At 42.5% G+C, this 22,589-nt stretch overlaps 1 protein-coding gene across 2 annotated transcripts in view; it reads left to right on the top strand.

The window, feature by feature from the left end:
• Positions 1-22,589, top strand: part of arhgef16 (Rho guanine nucleotide exchange factor (GEF) 16) — a 40,648-nt gene that overhangs the window by 7,420 nt on the left and 10,639 nt on the right. For both annotated transcript variants that reach the window (XM_046343560.1, XM_046343561.1), the window contains exons 4-11: positions 838-995; positions 3,227-3,283; positions 8,689-8,849; positions 16,059-16,211; positions 16,627-16,756; positions 17,441-17,515; positions 20,862-20,954; positions 21,123-21,277. In XM_046343560.1, the coding sequence (XP_046199516.1) occupies positions 838-995; positions 3,227-3,283; positions 8,689-8,849; positions 16,059-16,211; positions 16,627-16,756; positions 17,441-17,515; positions 20,862-20,954; positions 21,123-21,277 (982 nt within the window). The remainder of the gene's footprint in view (positions 1-837; positions 996-3,226; positions 3,284-8,688; positions 8,850-16,058; positions 16,212-16,626; positions 16,757-17,440; positions 17,516-20,861; positions 20,955-21,122; positions 21,278-22,589) is intronic.

The raw sequence follows: 22,589 nt of genomic DNA, 5'->3' as shown, positions 1-22,589 counted from the left end.
TGTGTTCTAGAATGGACAATGGCATCCTACAGGCAGAAAATGGGGAAACCCTGGGTTTTTTAAACACTTATTTTATAGCTAAGAAAATATTCAACCCAACAAATCGTAACTATTGCTCCTAGAGATACTGGATATTTCTCATTAAGTACATTAACATGCACACTAATTATTCAATATTAAACTGATTATGGCAGAAGGCGGAGTATGGTATTAGTCATGTAAGCGCCTTGATCTGCTTATCTTAATCACGTTAAGGTCATAAAGTAAACATGCCGATTTTTAAAGCACCTAGTTTTCTGAGCAATCTTTTGAATTATTAGGACATGGTACTGGAACGCTTAATCAGCTGTATATTTGATCTATGCACATGCCAGCACCGGTAGCACAATCCTCGCTCTTGTGCGCAATTAAAGTGAGTGCGGAAAAACGTATATGCATCTTAAAATTTGTATGTGAGAACTATGTCCCAACTCCAAATCAAATAGTCTTCGCAAAAATAACATGGTCATTGTGGTAGAAAGCTAATGTTTTGCATGTATCAGAAGGCACATCAGTAGCCTGATTTCAGATGTGCTATATACAGGCTTGTTAGGGAAATCGTTCTTCTTGCAAAGCATGTAACGTATATTAATCAGACTATCCACAATAATCGTATTATTGTGTGCATGTAACCATGCTGAATGTGTCAAATGAAGTGTTCTTAATGACAGTGAAGTGAGGACTTGACGTTCTAGAAACATTTCAACATTTTCCATGTCAGTATCACATGACTACAAAAGCCATTTCAACATTGCATGGAACAATAAAGTTATTCCAATTTGTTTCTCTTGCCCGTAGATCCTCGGCTGTACCAGGAGATCACGGAGCGGGGGCTGCAGCCCACCACTATTGCGGATGATGATGACTTTGTCCACGTGGAGCCACCTGGGGAGGACCAGGCCATCGTGGTAAAGAGCTACAGGCCAGCGCAGGTCACCTGGAGCTCACTACAGCAGGTAAGCAGGGAGGAGTAGAGGGGTCTTCCAGGCCAGCGGGGACTGGTAGGGGCACAGATGTGGGGTCCGAACCATGACAGCAGATATCTGTGTGACTGTGCATCAACACTGAACTTCGGCGTGGATCATACGCTTCAAAGAAGGCAGTAAAAGGGATGGGTTTCTGAAATTTGAACCCAATCTTAATTGTTTTGTGGCTGTCTTCGAATTTTAATTCAAGCGCTACAGAAAGCCTTGTGAAGTAAACATGCATTGATTGCGTTTATGAAAATGTGGCCTAAACATCCTAAAATAACTTGCACTCTTCGATTCAACTTAGTCACAATATATCACTCAGACTTAAAATGAAAGATTTTCGGAACAGAACTGTTATCATTTTCCATTTAACTTTGTATACTTGCCTCGTTCCATAAAGACAAATATACCGTTTTAGAATTGAACACCACCTTTAATTTATTTGAACCATTATTTATGAATGAATTCAAAACAAACTCGCCTGACAGTATTGGCCATTTCATTAATAGAGCCTCAATACCATCACAACTCTGCATTTTACAACATTTTCAGTGCAATTGCATTCCCATATGGATACAATTGTCTGACTTCGTGCTCTGTCATACTGCTTAAGCAACCTATTACAGTTAGGTCCATAGGTATTAGGACAGTGACAACTTGCATGATTTTGGCTCTGTACATGAACGCAATGGATTTGAAGGGAAACAATCAAGATGTGCTTTAAGTGTAGACTTTCATCTTTGTCAATTATTGTCTGAACCGTGTAGGAATTACAACAATTTTTGTACATAGCCCCCCAATTTCAGGGGCTCAAAAGTAATTGTACTAACATCCCAGAAGTCTGGAACCCATAGCATCACCAGTTGCTGGGTTTCTTCCCTGGTGATCCTCTGCCAGGCCTTTTAGTGCAGCTGTCTTAAATTCATGCTTGTTCTTGGGGCATTTTGCCTTCAAGTGAAATGCATGCTCAATTGGATTCTGGTCAGGTGATTGACTTAACCATTGCAGAACATTCCACTTCTTTGCCTTAAAGTATTGGGTTGCTTTCGCAGTACGCTTCGGGTCATTGTCCATCTGCACTGTAAAGTGCCGTCCAATGAGTTTTGTAGCATTTGGCAGAATCTGAGCAGTTAAATGGCCCTAAATACTTCAGAATTCATCCTGCTGCTTTTGTTAGCAGTCACATTATCTATAAATAAATACAAGGGAACCAGTTCCATTAGCAGCCACACAATTCCACGCCATAACACCCCTTCCACCATGCTTCACAGATGAGGTGGGTATACTTTGGATTATGAGCATTTCCTTCCCTTCATACTCTTCCCGTCATTCTGGTACAAGTTCATCTTTGTCTCGTCTGTTCATGGGATGTTGTTCCGGAACTGTACAGGCTTTTTAATGTTTTTTTTGGCAAACTAATCTGATCTTCCTGTTTTTGAGGCTTCCCAATGGTTTGCATCTTGTGGTAAACCCTATTTATTTACTCTGGTGAAGTCTTCTCTTGAATGTTGACTTCGACACAGATAGTCCTGCCTCCTGGTAGATGTTCCTGATCTGGCCAACTGTTGTGAAAGGAGTTTTCACCAGGGAAAGAATTCTTCTGTCATCCACCACAGTTGTTTTCCGTGGTCTTTTTGGTATTCCTGAGTTCACCAGTGAGTTTGTTCTTTTAAGAATGTACCAAATAGTTGATTTGACCACATCTAATGTTTTTGCCCACATCTAATGTTTTTGCTATCTCGTTGATGTGTGTTACATTTTTCAGCCTAATGAGGGCTTGCTTCACTGGCAGTGACAGCTCTTTTGGATTTCGTATTGAGGGTTAACAGCAACAGATTCCAAATGCCACACTTACTCAACTCTTAACCTTTTTGTCTGCTTACTTGTAAGTGAATAAATGAGGGAATAAAACACACCTGGCCATGTAACAACTGAGTAGCCAATTATCCAATTACTTTTGGTCCCTTAAAAAAGGGGGGGGGGACCACATATAAAGAGTGCTCAAATTCCTACACCATTCACCTAATTTGGATGTAAAAGTCTGCACCTTCAGCTCATATTCATTATTTAATTTAATCTCCAATATGCTGTGGTGGACCGTTAAAACAATAACTTGGTCAATGTCCATATATATATATGGACCTGACTGTATGATGTAATGACAGCCAGTTTATGTACTAATCATTTTGCTGTAAACATCTTCCTCTATGTCTCAGGTGAAGGATAACGACATTCTTCAGATGATCTCTGCTGAGGAGCGGAAGCGACAGGAGGTAAGCGACTCTGTGTTTTGAGTGTACAGCAGGGTCTTTGAGAGTGCCTGCTCTGGGACTCTTCTATTGGTAGTCAAACACACTATTGTCTAAATATCAAAGTCCACCCGGCCTGCTCTCTGTGTGCTAAATGCAGCCACTCCCTCAATTTGTTGGCTGCCTTAGTCCCTCCACTCCTGCTGGCTAACCCTGTAATGTCAATAGTACGATCACCCTTCTCAAAAGCCTTAGAAGCAGCTAGCTGAGCTCCAAACTAGATTTATCAGTGACACATCTTCTGTAAGGCAAATGCGTATATTTTATTGCATTAGTGTCCTTTGGAAGCAACAACCATTGTAATGTACAGGCACGGCTCTCTATTGTGTATGAATTGGACATGGTCCATTCAAAATGGTAAAAGATGTGTAACATTTTGTTCCAATACAAGTTGGGAACACATAGTAGACGTCATTAAAATAAAGTTTTCTTAAAATAGTTTCACCTTTCAGTGACCTTTTTGGTTTCCAAACAAGTGGCCTTTGCATCCCATTCACAATATTATTATCCCATTTAATCCTTTACACATCTTGTAAGGTTATTTCACTATAATAGTTAACTTTAGGCACGTGTCTGCGAATGAAACAAACTAAATGGCGATGCTACGTTCTCTACCATTGCTGCTGTTTGCTAATTGTTGTTGTTAGCAGTATGTGTCCAGTTGTATCTTTGAATGCTGAGCTGCTCAGACCTTTGTATACAGTGCCTTGCGAAAGTATTCGGCCCCCTTGAACTTTGCGACCTTTTGCCACATTTCAGGCTTCAAACATAAAGATATAAAACTGTATTTTTTTGTGAAGAATCATCAACAAGTGGGACACAATCATGAAGTGGAACGACATGTATTGGATATTTCAAACTCTTTTAACAAATCAAAAACTGAAAAATTGGGCGTGACAAATTATTCAGCCCCCTTAAGTTAATACTTTGTAGCGCCACCTTTTGCTGCGATTACAGCTGTAAGTCGCTTGGGGTATGTCTCTATCAGTTTTGCACATCGAGAGACTGACATTTTTTCCCATTCCTCCTTGCAAAACAGCTCGAGCTCAGTGAGGTTGGATGGAGAGCATTTGTGAACAGCAGTTTTCAGTTCTTTCCACAGATTCTCGATTGGATTCAGGTCTGGACTTTGACTTGGCCATTCTAACACCTGGATATGTTTATTTTTTAACCATTCCATTGTAGATTTTGCTCTATGTTTTGGATCATTGTCTTGTTGGAAGACAAATCTCCATCCCAGTCTCAGGTCTTTTGCAGACTCCATCAGGTTTTCTTCCAGAATGGTCCTGTATTTGGCTCCATCCATCTTCCCATCAATTTTAACCATCTTCCCTGTCCCTGCTGAAGAAAAGCAGGCCCAAACCATGATGCTGCCACCACCATGTTCGACAGTGGGGATGGTGTGTTCAGGGTGATGAGCTGTGTTGCTTTTACGCCAAACATAACGTTTTGCATTGTTGCCAAAAAGTTCCATTTTGGTTTCATCTGACCAGAGCACCTTCTTCCACATGTTTGTGTCTCCCAGGTGGCTTGTGGCAAACTTTAAACAACACTTTTTATGGATATCTTTAAGAAATGGCTTTCGTCTTGCCACCCTTCCATAAAGGCCAGATTTGTGCAATATATGACTGATTATTGTCCTATGGACAGAGTCTCCCACCTCAGCTGTAGATCTCTGCAGTTCATCCAGAGTGATCATGGGCCTCTTGGCTGCATCTCTGATCAGCCTTCTCCTTGTATGATCTGAAAGTTTAGAGGGACGGCCAGGTCTTGGTAGATATGCAGTGGTCTGATACTCCTTCCATTTCAATATTATCGCTTGCACAGTGCTCCTTGATGTTTAAAGCGTGGGAAATATTTTTGTATCCAAATCCGGCTTTAAACTTCTTCACAACAGTATCTCGGACATGCCTGGTGTGTTTCTTGTTCTTCATGATGCTCTCTGTGCTTTTAACGGACCTCTGAGACTATCACAGTGCAGGTGCATTTATACGGAGACTTGATTACACACAGGTGGATTGTATTTATCATCATTAGTCATTTAGGTCAACATTGGATCATTCAGAGATCCTCACTGAACTTCTGGAGAGAGTTTGCTGCACTGAAAGTAAAGGGGCTGAATAATTTTGCACGCCCAATTTTTCAGTTTTTGATTTGTTAAAAAAGTTTGAAATATCCAATACATGTCATTCCACTTCATGATTGTGTCCCACTTGTTGTTGATTCTTCACAAAAACATAAAGATATAAAACTGTATGTTTGAAGCCTGAAATGTGGCAAAAAGTTGCAAAGTTCAAGGGGGCCGAATACTTTCACAAGGCACTGTATGTATACCACTATATTTGTAGACACTAAACAAAAATATAAATGCAACATGTAAAGTGTTGGTTTCATGAGCTGAAATAAAAAATCCCAGAAGTTTTCCATATACACAAATGCTTATTTCTCATTTTGTGCACAGATTTGTTTACATCCCTGTTAGTGAGCATTTTCTCCTTTGCCAAGATAATCAATGTGGCAAATCAAGCAGATTAAACGGCATGATCATTACACAGGTGCACCTTGTGCTGGGGACAAAAGGCCACACTAAAATATGCAGTTTTGTCACACAACCCCATGCCACAGATGCCTCAAGTTGAGGGAGCGTGCAATTGGCATCCTGGTTGCAGGAATGTCCACCAGAGCTGTTGCCAGATAATTTAATTTCTCTACCATAAGCTGCCTCCAACGTCATTTTAGAGACTTTAGCAGTACATCCAACCGGCCTCACAACCGCAGACCATGTGTAATCACGCCAGCCCAGGACCTCTATATCCAGCTTCTTCACCTGCGAGATTGTCTGAGACCAGCTACCCAGACAGCTGATGAAACTGGGGGTTTGCACAACCGAAGAAGTTCTGCACAAACTCAGAAACCGTCTCAGGGAAGCTCATCTGTGTGCTCGTCGTCCTCGCCAAGGTCTTGACCTGCCTGCAGTTTGGAGTTGTAACTGACTTCAGTGGGCAAATGCTCACCTTCGATGGCAACTGACACGCTGGAGAAGTGTGCTCTTCTCGGATGAATCCCGGTTTCAACTGTACTGGTCAGATTGCAGACGGCATATATGGCGTTGTGTTGGCGAGCGGTTTGTCAATGTTGTGAACAGAGTACCCCATGGTGGGGTTATGATATCGGCAGGTGTAAGCTGTAGACAACTAACACTTGCATTTTATCGATGGCAATTTGAATGCATAGACATACCATGATGAGATCCAAAGGTCCATTTTCATGCCATTTATCTGCCGCGGTCACCTCATGTTTCAGCATGATAATGGACAGCCCCATGTCCCAAGGATCTTTACACAATTCCTGGAAGCTGAAAATGTCCCAGTTCTTCCATGGCCTGTATACTCTCCAGACATGTCACTCATTGAGCATGTTTGGGATGCTCTGGGTCGACGTGTATAACTGCGTGTTCCAGGGTACCCCCCCCCCAATATCCAGCAACTTCACACAGCCATTGTGGCATGTTGTCTCACTCTTCAATCAACCGCCTGATCAACTCTATGCAAAGGAGATGTTGAGCTGCATGAGGCCATGGTGGTCATGCCAGATACTGACTGGTTTTCTGATCCACACCGCTACCTTTTGTTTTGAGATCCATATATTAGGGCTTAATGAATTTATTTCAATTAACTTATTTTCCTTTTATATGAACTGTAACCAGAGCTGTAGCGGTGACCATATTACCGCCACACTGGCAGTAATGAGTCATGACCGCAGTAAAATTCCATGTGACTGTTGAATCATGCAATCTCATTTTATGCACTTTGGACATGCTTTGGTTATACCCAACTTGTCATTAGGACCTGGCGGTCATTAGCCTGGTACTCAGGGCTCTATTGTCCCTCTAAACTCTCTGACATCAATGTAAATGCATTTGAAAATTACATTAAACACTAATCAAAACTGCAGGCCTATAGTACTTTTGCAACTCTCTCACTGTGATCAATTTGAAGAAAAATCCTCAACAGCAGGTTGAAACAGTGTAAAACTTGTTTTTGTGGATGTTTCAAAGCCTAACACAATGAAATAGACAGCGCTTTCTAAGGTGATTAATTCAAAACCTCCATATGATAGGCTTATGAGCCCAAGCCCCAAAATATACTCCTCCAAAAAACAAACATTCAAGTAATCACTTTGAGTGTGGACTGTAGTATTATTATTATTATGCATACTGGATTGACTGGTTACCTTATTCTACACTCAGATGTCTATACACGAGTCTGGGAAAGAACGTATAGCCCTAGGTTTGTTGATTTTTGCAGGGTTTGCCTACAATTAGTGAATTTGATTTTGAATAGCCTAGTAATAGGGATTGTAAAATAATTTATTTTCATAATGAATTGGGACATTACTATAAGCTATACAGAATACCTCACCACCATCCATCTCCACTCCTTATTCCTTTCTTGAGTGCACAGACGGGCTGTCAAACAGTTTAGTGAAATGTTTCATTGTGAAAACATGTAACTGCACGACAGGAATATCAGTGGTTGATGCATGTTATTATTTCTCAGCTGCTCATATTAAGCACATGCTCCGCTATAAAACGGACTTGCGGAAAAGCCATTCTAAATGACTAATATGTAAAATGATTTTCAAAGACAAGATTGCGTTGAAAATAGAGGGTCAAAATATGATCACTTTTTTTGCTACTTTCGCAAATCAATGGCTTATAATCGCATCATGCAGCCCAAAGAATATCTTCGATCAAAACATAAAGGTTTATCATTTGCAATGGAGTTATTCTGCGACTTTAATTTAGCATATAGGACCTGTTTCAAATGATCACTTTTACGCTCAACATGGCCACTTCGTATGTGCACTCGCTCTGTAATGGGAAAAATGCCCTTTCAATTTCATTGTTAGGTTGAATTCCATTCTTACAATAAAATTGTCATGGGACTTATAAGTATATCTTGTCATCTTATGGCACATAGCCAGATAATGTAGGCCAAATCCTATTCTGTTCTTCTCAAACACATAATGTTTCTTTCGACCTGACTAAAATGATGGATTTATTGTGATGTGTGTACTAAATTGATTTTGTTTTACTTTTTTAAATGTAGATGGCATGTAGCAGCTGCTTGTAGATGCTAAACCTGTTTTTGTTAATTAACGGTCAATTTACAGAAACTGGCAGTCTCTTGCATGACAATAACCAGCTCGCCACAGCCCTAACTCAGTAAAGTCTTTGAAATTGTTGAGTTTGAAATATTTTTGTTCACTAGTGTTCATTGCACAATACAGGTCTTCTTTTTGGGATTCACCCTGCTATATAAGGGGCCTTTTTCCCCCACTGACATTCTCTCATGTGGTTTTGGCAGGCCATATTTGAGATCATCACCTCAGAGTTCTCGTACCTCCACAGCCTTGGCATCCTGGTGAGGCACTTCAAAGGGAGCGAGGCACTGCGGAAGACCATAACTGCCACCGAGCACCACCATCTCTTCTCCAACATCGCTGTCATCGAAGGTGTCAGCAAAAGGTACTACATTTCTCCGGACTGCAGTTGGAATAGTGAGGTTATTTAATGGCAAACGGGTTCGTAGCCTATATACAGTACCAGTCAACTTTGGACGCACTGACTCATTCAAAGGTTTTTCTTTATTTTTTTTACTATTTTCTACATTGTAAGAAAAGGGTGACATCAAAACTATGAAATAACACATGGAATCATGTAGTAACCAAAAAAAGTGTTAAACAAATCTAAATATTCGAGATTCAAAATAGCCACCCTATGCCTTGACAGCTTTGCACACTGTTGGCATTCTCAGTTGTGTTGGTGCAGGTACAGCCAACTAGCACAATTTATATTGTCAAAGTGATACACTATATCGTCATAAATAATGTCCCGATGTGTAACTATCGATTTATTTGTATCACTAATGCATATTAGTCAGAGATGCGCAGTTGGCTGAAGCACAACCATATCTGGATTAGGCGAGCACTAGGAGATCTCACCATAAGCATCAAATTCCACAAACCGAGCAGCTGGAGGCATTCAGAAGTGCAGGCTGAGGCTGAAACAACAACATATTGCTTGACCCTCAGCTTTAGGTTGTTGTTAGTCAAGTCCTTCATTACTTATGTGACTTTGATGGTGGAAATTATTTCATCTATCTTGCTCGATCTCCGAGAAACTACAGGCCATCTAAAGAGTGAATTTGCATCTTATCTGAGGTTCAATGAAGTCTAGCAGACCTGGCTCTTCTAGCTAGGACTAGTAACACAGACATACCTAGAGCAAAATGATTGTTATCAATGTTTTGGAAATGCTTGTATGGACAAACATTGACACAACATTGTAACATCTGTGAATACAAAATAAAAATCTGTCAGTAATCTAATTAAATACTGTACTGTTATTCCCATTTTAGATTTGGTTGTTTGCCCTGATTAAAGGTTCACAATGGGTTCATTTAGGCTGCCTTTACACAGCTGGATCAATTCTGATATTTCTTTCACTAATTGGTCTTTTGTCCAATCGGATAAGTTCTGAACAAGATCTGATGTGATTGGTCAAAAGACCGATTGGTGGGATATAAGATCAGAATGGGCTGCCTGTGTAAACGCAGCCTCCGATGGAATTTGAACAGGAGCAAGTCTCCAGGGAGGACTCACGGCGTGTTTAGACACGCTGGCTCAACCGGTTCTACTGCCTAGTAGGTCAGGTGGTATTCAGCAGAGCTCAATGATGTTGTGTTCAAGACTACATTGTTATTGTTTGTTACTGCTGCTTTTTGAATGAAAATGGATCTAGTCTCTGTCAATGGCAATTGCACAAATCGTTATGCGGCTGCCCACAGTTAAAATTGAATGGAAAGTGCGCAGTTCTAATGAAACTGATGGGTGGAACTAGTCTTGACAGGGTTTGCTCGACTATCGTGTGGTAGTGTGTGTGACATTGCTGCTTCAGTTGAGCTGTTTTGGGTGTCAGTTTACTCAAGGTTTGTCAGCAAAAAATGGGTGGGGCTGGAAGTAACAACTAGCTTTATTATCTACTGGCACATTGGAAATTGTACTATTAGAAGCTAGGGCTGGGTGATATGGCCAAAATATCACGGTATTTAAAACCTTTTTAGTTTTTGAATAATAAGTTCTACATTTGCTTTGAGTAGTGAGTGATCCTAGGGTGAGTGATCCTAGGGTGGTAGAACACGCATTCTAAGTGATATCAATGAGTTTCTGCATTCTGATTGTTTTATACTGTTCAATTCAACTTCAACCAAAACAAATTTCAGCAGTGGTGGAAAAAGTACCCAATTGTCCTACTTGAGTAAAAGTAAAGATGCCTTAATAGAAAATGACTCAAGTGAAAGTCACCAAGTAAAATACTACTTGAGTAGAAGTATGGGTTTTAAATATACTTAAGTATCTAAAGTAAGTGTAAATAATTTCACATTCCTGATATTAGGCAAACTAGATGGCACCATTTTATTTGTTTTAATTTTACAGATGGCCAGGTGCACATTCAGACATAATTTACAAACAAAGCATTTGTGTTTAGTGAGTCCTCCAGATCAGAGGCAGTAGATAACCAGGGATTTTCTCTTAACAAGTGTGTGTGTGAGTGAATTGGACCATTTTCCTGGTCTGCTAAGCATTTAAAATGTAAGTACTTTTAGGTGTCAGGGAAAATGTATGGAGTTAAAAGTACAGTATTTTCTTTGGGAATGTTGTCAAGTACAGATACCAAAAAAAACCACTTAAATAGTACTTTAAAGTATTTTTACATAAGTACTTTACGCCACTGCTCAATTGAGAACTTCCACACTGCCACGTAGGACTGCACGATATGGGCAAATAATCTAGGACTTATTTTTAACCAAATGTTGCGATTTGACTTGTGAATTTGAGCAAAACTGTTGGAATTATAGAACTAGAATGACTATTCTATAATATAGCCAGCAGCATATACCACTGCTGGCTTGCTTCTGAAGCTAAGCAGGGTTGGTCCTGGTCAGTTCCTAGATGGGAGACCAGATGCTGCTGGAAGGCCAGTAGGAGGCACTCTTTCCTCTGGTCTAAAAAAAATATCCCAATGCCCCAGGGCAGTGATCGGGGACACTGCCCTGTGTAGGGTGCGTCTTTCGGATGGGAAGTTAAACGGGTGTCCTGACTCTCTGAGGTCATTAAAGATCCCATGGCACTTATCGTAAGAGTAGGGGTGTTTAACCCCGGTGTCCTGGCTAAATTCCCAGTCTGGCCCTCAAACCATCATTGTCACCAAATAATCCCCAGTTTACAATTGGCTCATTCATCCCCCTCTCCCCTGTTCTCATTTGCAGCAATGACCTGGGGAGTAGTTACGTGTTCTCAGTCAACTTACCTGGTAAAATAACGGATAAATAAAAATGTAAAAAAGACATTTTGCAACAACAACGAATTAAAATGCCAGGGAGGAGTTATTGCGACAGGGTAGGATCTAGTGTTGATATTTGTTTCCTAGGGGAGCCTATAAGCTTTGGCTACATTGCATGTTTTCTCTTAGCTACTTCATGTAGCTAACATGTTCTTGCTTTGCATATTCCTTTGTTTTAGAAGATACTGTTGCACAAACGACATGCTGATTTAGGTCTACACCATCAGACTGTATTAGCTCGCTATGTTTGCTCTTACTCAGTACATTTATTAGCTAGCTATTAGCATTAGCGGCTCACAAGATTTAGGGCAACTTGCTAAGGAAAAGACAAACTAGCAGTGTCATTATATAACGCTAGTGGATTTATATTAAGAAGTAAAGTGAAAACAGCGTTGTGCTGCATTGACCATGCAGACTGACCGCAAGTGTCATGGTTGAGGAACATCAAATGCGTTCCTTGAGTGACAGGGGACGTAGCTAGATCTGTGTGCAAAGTGGCGCGGAGAGAGATGACTCAAGTTTATTTAACTAGACAAGTCAGTTAAACATTCTTATTTACAATGATGGCCTAGGAACAGTGGGTTAACTGCCTTGTTCAGAAGCAGAACAACTTATTTTTTTTACCCTGTCAAGGATTCGATCTAGAAACCTTTCGGTTACTGGCCCAACTCTCTAACCGCTAGGCTACCTGCCGCCCCAAGTAGCGAAGTAAAGTACACATGGCGTATCACATTTTAACAAACCAAACATTCAAATACCGGTATAAAAGGTAAAGTAAAAATCCAAACCATCCATTTCCGGTGTATCATAAAATACGGTATACCGCCCAGCCGTAGAAGTAATACATCATTGGCCTTACTAGCTTAGCTAATTTTGTTTGGATTTCTTTTGAATGCTTTCCTGGCTCACATTTAGTGTAGTAGACACTGGTATTTTCATTAATGTGCACTCTGAGATCAAATTTTACTTGTCACATACACATGGTTAGCAGATGTTAATGCGAGTGTAGCGAAATGCTTGTGCTTCTAGTTCCGACAATGCAGTAATAACCAACAAGTAATCTAACAATTCCAAAACTACTGTCTTCTACACAGTGTAAGGGGATAAAGAATATGTACATAAAGATATATGAATGAGTGATGGTACAGAGCAGCATAGGCAAGATGCAGTAGATGGTATCGAGTACAGTATATACATATGAGATGAGTATGTAAACAAAGTGGCATAATTAGTGGCTAGTGATACATGTATTACATAAAGATGCAGTAGATGAGAGAGTACAGTATATACGTATGCATATGAGATGAATAATGTAGGGTATGTAACATTATATTAGGTAGCATTGTTTAAAGTGGCTAGTGATATATTTTAAATTCCCATTATTAAAGTGGCTGGAGTTGAGTCAGCGTCAGTGTGTTGGCAGCAGCCACTCAATGTTAGTGGTGGCTGTTTAACAGTCTGAAGGCCTTGAGATAGAAGCGGTTTTTCAGTCTCTCGGTCCCAGCTTTGATGCACCTGTACTGACCTCGCCTTCTGGATGATAGCGGGGTGAACAGGCAGTGGCTCGGGTGGTTGTTGTCCTTGATGATCTTTATGGCCTTCCTGTAACATCGGGTGGTGTAGGTGTCCTGGAGGGCAGGTAGTTTGCCCCCGGTGATGCGTTGTGTAGACCTCACTACCCTCTGGAGAGCCTTACGGTTGTGGGCGGAGCAGTTGCGGTACCAGGCGGTGATACAGCCCGCCAGGATGCTCTCGATTGTGAATCTGTAGAAGTTTGAGTGTTTTTGGTGACAAGCCTTCTTCACGATGCTGTCTGTGTGAGTGGACCAATTCAGTTTGTCTGTGATGTGTATGCCGAGGACCTTAACTTGCTACCCTCTCCACTACTGTTCCATCGACGTGGATAGGGGGGTGTTCCCTCTGCTTTTTCCTGAAGTCCACAATCATCTCCTTAGTTTTGTTGACGTTGAGTGTGAGGTTATTTTCCTGACACCACACTCCGAGGGCCCTCACCTCCTCCCTGTAGGCCGTCTCGTCGTTGTTGGTAATCGAGCCTACCACTGTTGTCGTCCGCAAACTTGATGATTGAGTTGGAGGCGTGCGTGGCCAGGCAGTCGTGGGTGAACAGGGAGTACAGGAGAGGGCTCAGAACGCACCTTGTGGGGCCCCAGTGTTGAGGATCAGCAGGGTGGAGATGTTGTTGCCTACCCTCACCACCTGGGGGCGGCCCGTCAGGAAGTCCAGTACCCAGTTGCACAGGGCGGGGTCGAGACCCAGGGTCTCGAGCTTGATGACGAGCTTGGAGGGTACTATGGTGTTGAATGCCGAGCTGTAGTCGATGAACAGCATTCTCACATAGGTATTCCTCTTGTCCAGATGGGTTAGGGCAGTGTGGTTGAGATTGCATCGTCTGTGGAACTATTTGGGCGGTAAGCAAATTGGAGTGGGTCTAGGGTGTCAGGTAGGGTGGAGGTGATATGGTCCTTGTCTAGTCTCTCAAAGCACTTCATGATGACGGAAGTGAGTGCTACGGTGCGGTAATCGTTTAGCTCAGTTATTAGCTTTTTGGGAACAGGAACAATGGTGGCCCTCTTGAAGCATGTGGGAACAGCAGACTGGTATAGGGATTGATTGAATATGTCCGTAAACACACCAGCCAGCTGGTCTGCGCATGCTCTGAGGGCGCGGCTGGGGATGCTGTCTGGGCCTGCAGCCTTGCGAGGGTTAACACGTTTAAATGTCTTAATCACCTCTGCTGCAGTGAAGGAGAGTCCTCATGTTTTCGTTGCAGGCCGTGTTAGTGGCACTGTATTGTCCTCAAAGCGGGCAAAAAAGTTATTTAGTCTGCCTGGGAGCAAGACATCCTGGTCCATGACTGGACTGGTTTTCTTCTTGTAGTCCGTGATTGACTGTAGACCCTGCCACATGCCTCTTGTGTCTGAGCCGTTGAATTGAGATTGAGACTTTGTCTCTGTACTGACGCTTAGTTTGTTTGATAGCCTTGCGGAGGGAATAGCTGCACTGTTTGTATTCGGTCATGTTACCAGTCACCTTGCCCTGATTAAAAGCAGTGGTTTGCGCTTTCAGTTTCACTCGAATGCTGCCATAAATCCACGGTTTCTGGTTAGGGAATGTTTTAATCTTTGCTATGGGAACGACATCTTCAACGCTTGTTCTAAAGAACTCTCACACCGAATCGGCGTATTCGTCAATGTTATCTGATGCAATACGAAACATATCCCAGTCCACGTGATGGAAGCAGTCTTGGAGTGTGAAGTCAGCTTGGTCGGACCAGCGTTGGACAGACCTCAGCGTGGGAGCTTCTTTTTTTAGTTTCTGTCTGTAGGCAGGGATCAACAAAATGGAGTCGTGGTCAGCTTTTCCGAAAGGAGGGCGTGGCAGGGCCTTATATGCGTCGCGGAAGTTGGAATAGCAATGATCCAAGGTTTTTCCAGCCCTGGTTGCGCAATCGATATGCTGATAAAATTTAGGGAGTCTTGTTTTCAGATTAGCCTTGTTAAAATCCCCAGCTACAATGAATGCAGCCTCAGGATAAATGGATTCCAGTTTGCAGAGTCAAATAAAGTTCGTTCAGAGCCATCAATGTGTCTGCTTGGGGGCGGGATATATACGACTGATTATAATCTAAGCGAATTCTCTTGGTAGATAATGTGGTCTACATTTGATTGTGAGGAATTCTAAATCAGGTGAACAGAAGGATTTGAGTTCCTGTATGTTTCTTTCATCACACCATGTCTCGTTAGCCCTAAGGCATACGCCCCCGCGAATGAGATAGTGGAACATACATTTTATTACCACCTTATGCCTTTTTTGAAAGTGGACAAACTGTTTTTACATCATTTGCTATCTCCAATATCGGTTCACGACCAAGTAAAATCAATGTCCCTCCATCCACCCAAGTCTTTAGATCTGTTCATTATGACACGGTTTTTCAAACTAGGTCCTGGTCCCCCCCCCCTTTTCTCTAGCACTGATTTTCAAATAACCAACCCATCAAGCTTTGATTATTTGAATCCGCTGTGTTGCGCTAGGTCAAAACCCAAAATGTGCACCTGGGGAGGCCCAAGGATGGAGTTTGTTTAACCCTGTATTATGACATGCTATCAGTCTCAGCAATCAAAAGATCACAAGCTCCATTTTCAGAGCAGCACTAAGAGGTCAATTTACAACCTTTGCACAATGCTGCTGCTGGCTGCGCTTGGAATATTCTCCATGTAACTGCTTTTGCGGTTATTAAACGGCTGCTCCGGTACAGTAGCTCTTATGGTTAGAGGGAAGGGAACAGTTATGCATGCGTTCTGTTCTCGACAGGTTTTTCGACGACCTTGAAAGGCGTCACCATGACAACGTGGTGATCCGGGACATCAGCGACATAGTGCAGAACCACGCCGCCCACCACTTTGAGCCCTACATCGTGTACTGCTCCAACGAGACCTTCCAGCAGAGGACGCTGCAGAAGCTGCTGTGAGTAGGGGACAAATTAAGGGCCTTGTTCGAATACTTCAGAAATGCATCCTTCAAGTACAGATCTGTAAGAGATTGGTGAGAGTACACCCATCCATTCAAACTAATTCAGCTCTGTGATTACATCAATTAAGGTTGAAAATAAGTATGCATTTCTGAAGTAATCGAACTGGGCCAATAACAGAAACCCTGATTTTTAAAATAATTTTAACATGTATCCCTTTGTCCTCCTTTCCGTAATCAAATCACCAAATATAAATGGAAATCAAGTTTTCCACTACGTAGGTTATACCAATCCAGTCATGTCCGATCAGTGATTGGGCTAAGTATTAAAGGATAATGCAATGTTGATATGATTCAAACATTACTTATATTGGCTTCCTTAATCTTCTCTCCTTGTGTGTGTCTCTCTCAGAACGAGCAACACTGCTTTTAAGGAGGTGCTGAAACGGATTGAGGGGAGTGGCGAGTCCCAAGGCCTGCCCATGATCTCCTTCCTCATCCTTCCAATGCAGAGAGTCACCCGGCTGCCGCTGCTATTAGATGTAAGTCCCTCACGATTCCTCTGATGGGAGTCAACAGGTGAATCCCAAAAGTCTGTCTTGATTCCTCACATCCTCCTTTTCAAAACATCAAGGGTAAGCGAGGAGAAAATTAGGTATTTTCCTCTGATCTTGTAATGTCCCTCAAGGAGAATGCTCCATGAGATTCAAACATTGCTGAATTTCTATGACACACTGCAGAGAGGCCTTGGGCGCACCCTAATGGAGAGATTTGACACCAGACCAATAATAGTCGAAGCCCTGCCGCTGGTATAGGAAAGGGCTCTCCAACTTCAGACCTGGAGAGTGCTGCTGGGTCTGCAGGCTTTTGCGCAGCACCAACACTCATTATTCAACTAGTTGATTATTTGAAACCGATGCGTTAGTGTTGGGCTGGAATGAATTCCTGCACACCCTGTACATCCACAGGGCCAGCATTAGAAACCCCTGTTGTAGATGGTTTGGGTATCCGTACGGACAGGAGTCTCTCGTCGATGTGACCCGACTAGGCTATTACTATAGGTCCTAGAGGTATTCATTGTTCTATGAGCAGATTCCCAGGGTAAACCAGTTGCGATGTCTGGTATCCAGGGGTTGAAATCCAGACGGGCAATTGTAGGTGGTTCTGTAGTATTTGGGAGTGCCTCCCTTCCCAACATCATCCATCTGTCTCTCTCTCCCACTCAGACGATCTGTCAGAAAACTCCAGACACAACGGCGGAGCACTTTGCTGCAGTGTGGGCCCTGAAGGCCATCAGTAAGGTAGGCTGCTCCACAAACCCTGCATATTCATTGTTGCGTCCGTCCTCCAACATTTCTAAATGTCGACCTTTTTGAACGCTTCACAGGGCCGGAAACAGGCATCCACTTTGATTTATACATCTAACTTAATCACGCATGGTGTATTGTTGGTATGTTGCAGTACTGCTACAGCTGTACCCTGGTGCTGTAGCAACTTACAATGCATTCGGAAAGTATTCAGACCCCTCGACTTTTTCCACATTTTGTTACGGTACAGCCTTATTCTAAAATGGATTGAATTGTTTTTGTTCTCCTCAATGTACACGCAAAAATAGGTATTTAGACATTTTTGAAAGTCATTACAAATAAACTGAAATTACATTTACATAAGTATTCAGACTCTTTACTCAGTAATTTGTTGAAGCACCTTTGGCAGCGACTACAACCTCAAGTCTTCTTGGGTGTGACTCTACAAGCTTGGCACACCTGTATTTGGAGTTTCTTCCATTCTTCTCTGCAGATCCTCTCAAGCTCTCAGGTTGGATGGGGAGCATCGCTGCACAGCTATTTTCAGGTCTCTCCAGAGATGTTCAAGTCCGGGCTCTGGCTGGGCCGCTCAATGACTTTCAGAAACTTGTCCTGAAGCCACTGCTGTGTGCTTAGTGTTGTTGTCCTGTTGGAAGGTGAACCTTTGCCCCAGTGAGGTTCTGAGCACTCTGGAGCAAGTTCTCTGTACTTTGCTCCGTTCCTCTTTCCCTCGTTCCTGACTTGTCTCCCAGTCCCTGCCACTGAAAAACATCCCCACAGCATGATGCTGCCACCACCATGCTTCACTGTAGGGATGGTGCCAGGTTTCCTCCAGATGTGACGCTTGGCATTCAGGCCAAAGAGTTCAATCTTGGTTTCGTCAGACCAGAGAATCTTGTTTTCATGGTTAGTTCTTTAGGTGCCTTTTTGGCAATCTCTAAGTGGGCTGTCATTTACTGAGTGGCTTCCATCTGGCTACTCTACCATAAAGGCCTGATTGGTGGAGTGCTGCAGAGATGGGAGAACCTTCCAGAAGGACTACCATCTCCACAGAGGAAATCTGGAGCTCTGTCAGTGACCATCAGGTTCTTGGTCACCTCCCTGACCAAGGCTCTTCTCCCCCGATTGCTCAGTTTGGTTGGGCGGCCAGCTCTAGGAAGAGTCTTGGTGGTTCCAAACTTCTATAATTTAAGAATGATGGAGGCTGTTATTTTCTTGGGGACCTTCAATGCTGCATAAATTTTTTGGTACCTTTCTCCAGATCTGTGCCTTGACACAATCCTTTCTCTGAGCTCTATAGATAATTCCTTCAACCTCATGACCTGATTTTTGCTCTGACATTGCACTGTAAACTGTGGGACCTTTTTATATAGGTGTGTGTGGTGTGTGTGGGGGTGTGGGGTGTGTGCCTTTCCAAATCATGTGCAATCAATTGAATTTACCACAGATGGACTCAAAGTTGTGGAAGCATCTCAAAGATGATCAATGGAAACCGGATGCACATTAGCTCCATTTCTAAGTCTCATAGTAAAGGGTCTGAATACTTATGTAAATGTATTTCTGTTAATAATAAAGTGGCAAAAAAAATCTAAACCTGTTTTTGCGTTGTCATTATGGGATATTGTGTGTAGATTGAGCTTTTATTTAATCAACTTAGCAAAAAAAGAAACATCCCTTTTTCAGGACCCTGCCTTTCAAAGATAATTTGTAAAAATCCCAAACATCAGATCTTCATTGTAAAGGGTTTAAACACTGTTTCCCATACTTGTTCAATTAACCATAAACAATTAATGAACATGCACCTATGGAATGGTCGTTAGTGTCTTAATGACTTCCAGACTGTAGACAATTAGGTCACAGTTATGATAACGTAGGACACTAAATTGGCCTTTCTGCTGACTCTGAAAATCACAAAAAAAGATGCCCAGGCTGCAAGGAGGCATGAGGACGACAGATGTAGCCAGGGCAATAAATTGCAATGTCTGTACTGTGAGACGCCTAGGACAGGATGGCCAGCTGATCATCCTCGCAGTGGCAGACCACGTGTAACAGATGCACAGGCTCGGTATGTCCGAACATCACACCTGCGGGACAGATACAGGATGGCAACAACTGCCCGAGTTACACCAGGAACGCACAATCCCTCCATCAGTGCTCCGACTGTCTGCAATAGGCTAGACTGAGGGCTGGTAGGCCTGTTCTAAGGCAGGTCCTCACCGGCAACAACGTTGCCAATGGGCTCAAGCCCGCCGTCGCTGTACCAGGCAGGACTGGCAAAAAGTGCTTTCCACTGACTAGTTGCGGTTTTGCCTCACCAGAGGTGATGGTCGGATTCACGTTTATTGTCGACGGAATGAGTTACACGGAGGCCTGTACTCTGGAGCGGGATCGACGTAGAGGGTCGGTCATGGTCCGGACGTTTAAAAACAAAATGTTTTTTTTTTTTATATATAACCTTTTTTTTTTTTTAACTAGGCAAGTCAGTTAAGAACTAATTATTTTCAATAACTGCCTAGGAACAGCCTTGTTCAGGGGCAGAACGACAGATTTGTACCTTGTCACCTCGGGATTCGATTTTGCAACCTTTCGGTTACTAGTCCAACGCTCTAACCACTAGGCTACTTGCCGCCCCAGACCGTGTGTCACAGCGTCATCGAACTGAGCTTATTGCAGGCAGTCTCAACGCTGTGCGTTACAGGGAAGACATCCTCCTCCATGTGATACCCTACCTGCAGGCTCCTCCTGACATGACCCTCCAGCATGACAATGTGACCATGTTCGTTCTGTGCGTGAATTCCTTTTTGAGACCAGAATGTCAGTGTTCTGCCATGGCCAGCGACGAGCCCGGACCCCTACCCCCCCCACAGAAATGTCCAGGAACTTGCAGGTGCCTTCTTACCCCACTCTTCCATCTCACAGCAAGAACTGGCTAATATGGTGCAGTCCATGAGATGCACTGCAGTACTTAATGCAGCTGGTGGCCACACCAGATACTGTTACTTTTGATTTTGACCCCTCCCCTTTTGTTCAGGGACACATTATTCCATTTGTTTGTCACATCTGTGGAACTTGTTCAGTTTGTCTCAGTTGTTGAGTCTTGTTATGGTCATAAATATTTACACAGTAAGTTTGCTGAAAATGAACGCAGTTGACATTGAGGACATTACTTTTATTTGCTGAGTTTACATTTCAGAATAAGGCTGTAATGTAACAGTGGAAAAAGTCAAGGTCTGAATTCGCATTACATTTCCTTTGCTGTGGGTTGGATTACTGAGCATTGTGCAACCAAAATAGATCTGTAAATAAAATTACTTGTTACATGTGTTCTCGTCCCCATCAGTTGGTGAATAGCTGCAATAACGGAGCAAGGCGAATGGAGAGGACGGAACAGATGTACACTATTCAGAAGCAGATGGAGTTTGGCAAGATCAAGGTACAGCCAAGCAGACCTTCACTCACAGCACTACATTTCAAGAATGTTTTTTTTTGTCAGCTTTTTTTACTAATTTATTTATACTTATTATTTGATCCATTTTATTTTGAATGTTTTATGACCGAGTGTACTTTTTAATTAAAAAATAAATCCTGAATCTGTCCTCAGCCTTTCCCACTGGTGTCGTCATCACGGTGGCTGCAGAAGCGCGGGGAGCTCGCAGTCTGCACTGAGGAGCTCAGTATCTTCTGGAAGGCCTTCAGCCACAGGAGCTACTACCTGTTCCTCTTCAATGACGTGCTCATCGTCACCAAAAAGAAGAGGTGAGAGAGCGAGCCTCAGCCTCTGACAATACCATTCTTTATGGGCTGAGATCAAACTGCACTCAACTTTTAATGTCAGCGCGATGTGGTTAGATTTTTAATTCTGGCCTCCGTCCATGACACATTTGTCCCAAGGCGTATTCTGGCAACATGGTTACATACAACAGACAAATTACATTTTGATGTAGCAGAATAAGCTCTTATGCTTGTTTCGCACTCACATCCAACTCATTCATTTGAAGAGGAGTCATTAATCTGCTGTCCTTCAATTTAAGCCAGTGAAGACTGAGGTCATGATCTCTGGGGGGGTTGAGTAGGGCCAGCTGCGACCTGTCATGGAAGGTAGGAGAGTATGGACGGAGGGAAAATGTTGCTGATCATTCCTGGGATTCCTAGAACCCCAATACACCATGGCTGTTCAGCAGACTCCAGCCAGTGTGTGTGTCCATGTGCCTGAGTTAGGAGGCTATATCCATGTCGATGGTGAGAGGGAGTGATATGCCAGTGTGCTGGTGTCATGTTCAAAACTGTAAGATGGCCTCAAGACACAATCTTCTTCAGGTCACAATGACTGTCTAGAGAAGCCTGGTCCCAGATCTGTTTGTGCTTTTGCCTACTTTGTAGTCATGCCAACTGTTGGATCTTACAGCAAGACAATAACCCCAAGCACAAATCAAAATCCACAAATTGTTATTTGACCACAAAATCAAAATTTTGTAATCTGTCTCTGTACCCCAATTGGAAACCTAAGGTTTTAATTGAAGAGGGCAGTTCCATAAGAGCAGAGGAAGGATGTCAAGGATCTGGAAATATTCTCTATGGCGGCATGTTCTAATTTCAACAATGTCTTTAATCTCTCAACCTTTTAGCAAAAGTCTGTTTTTATCCTCGTGAGGGGAGGGTGCTAGAGTATTGAAAAGGGGTGGCCCCCCTTTTTTTGACTTATGAAATTGTATTAGTATAAGAAAATAAATTGCATACAATATAGCTCAGTATTTGTTTTTTTTTGCCCATCTTTATCAAGGGTGCCAATAATTATAGACCTGACTGTATACAGTACCAGTCAAAAGTTTGGACACCTACTCATTACATTTTTTTTTTTTACTGTTTTGTAGAATAATAGTGAAGACAAACTATGAAATAACACATGGACTCATGTCGTAACCAAAAAAATGTTTAACAAATCAAAATATATTTTATATTTGAGTAGGCACACTTTCCCTTTGACAGCTTTGCACACTGTTGGCCTTCTCTCAACCAGCTTCATTAGGTAGTCCTTAAATGAATTTGAGCCAATCAGTTGTAGGATTGG

The sequence above is a fragment of the Oncorhynchus gorbuscha genome, linkage group LG03, assembly GCF_021184085.1.
Source record: "Oncorhynchus gorbuscha isolate QuinsamMale2020 ecotype Even-year linkage group LG03, OgorEven_v1.0, whole genome shotgun sequence".
NCBI classification, from domain to species: Eukaryota; Metazoa; Chordata; class Actinopteri; order Salmoniformes; family Salmonidae; genus Oncorhynchus; species Oncorhynchus gorbuscha.
Note: the sequence above shows the minus strand (reverse complement) of the source record. Positions and strands in the feature narration are given on the sequence as shown.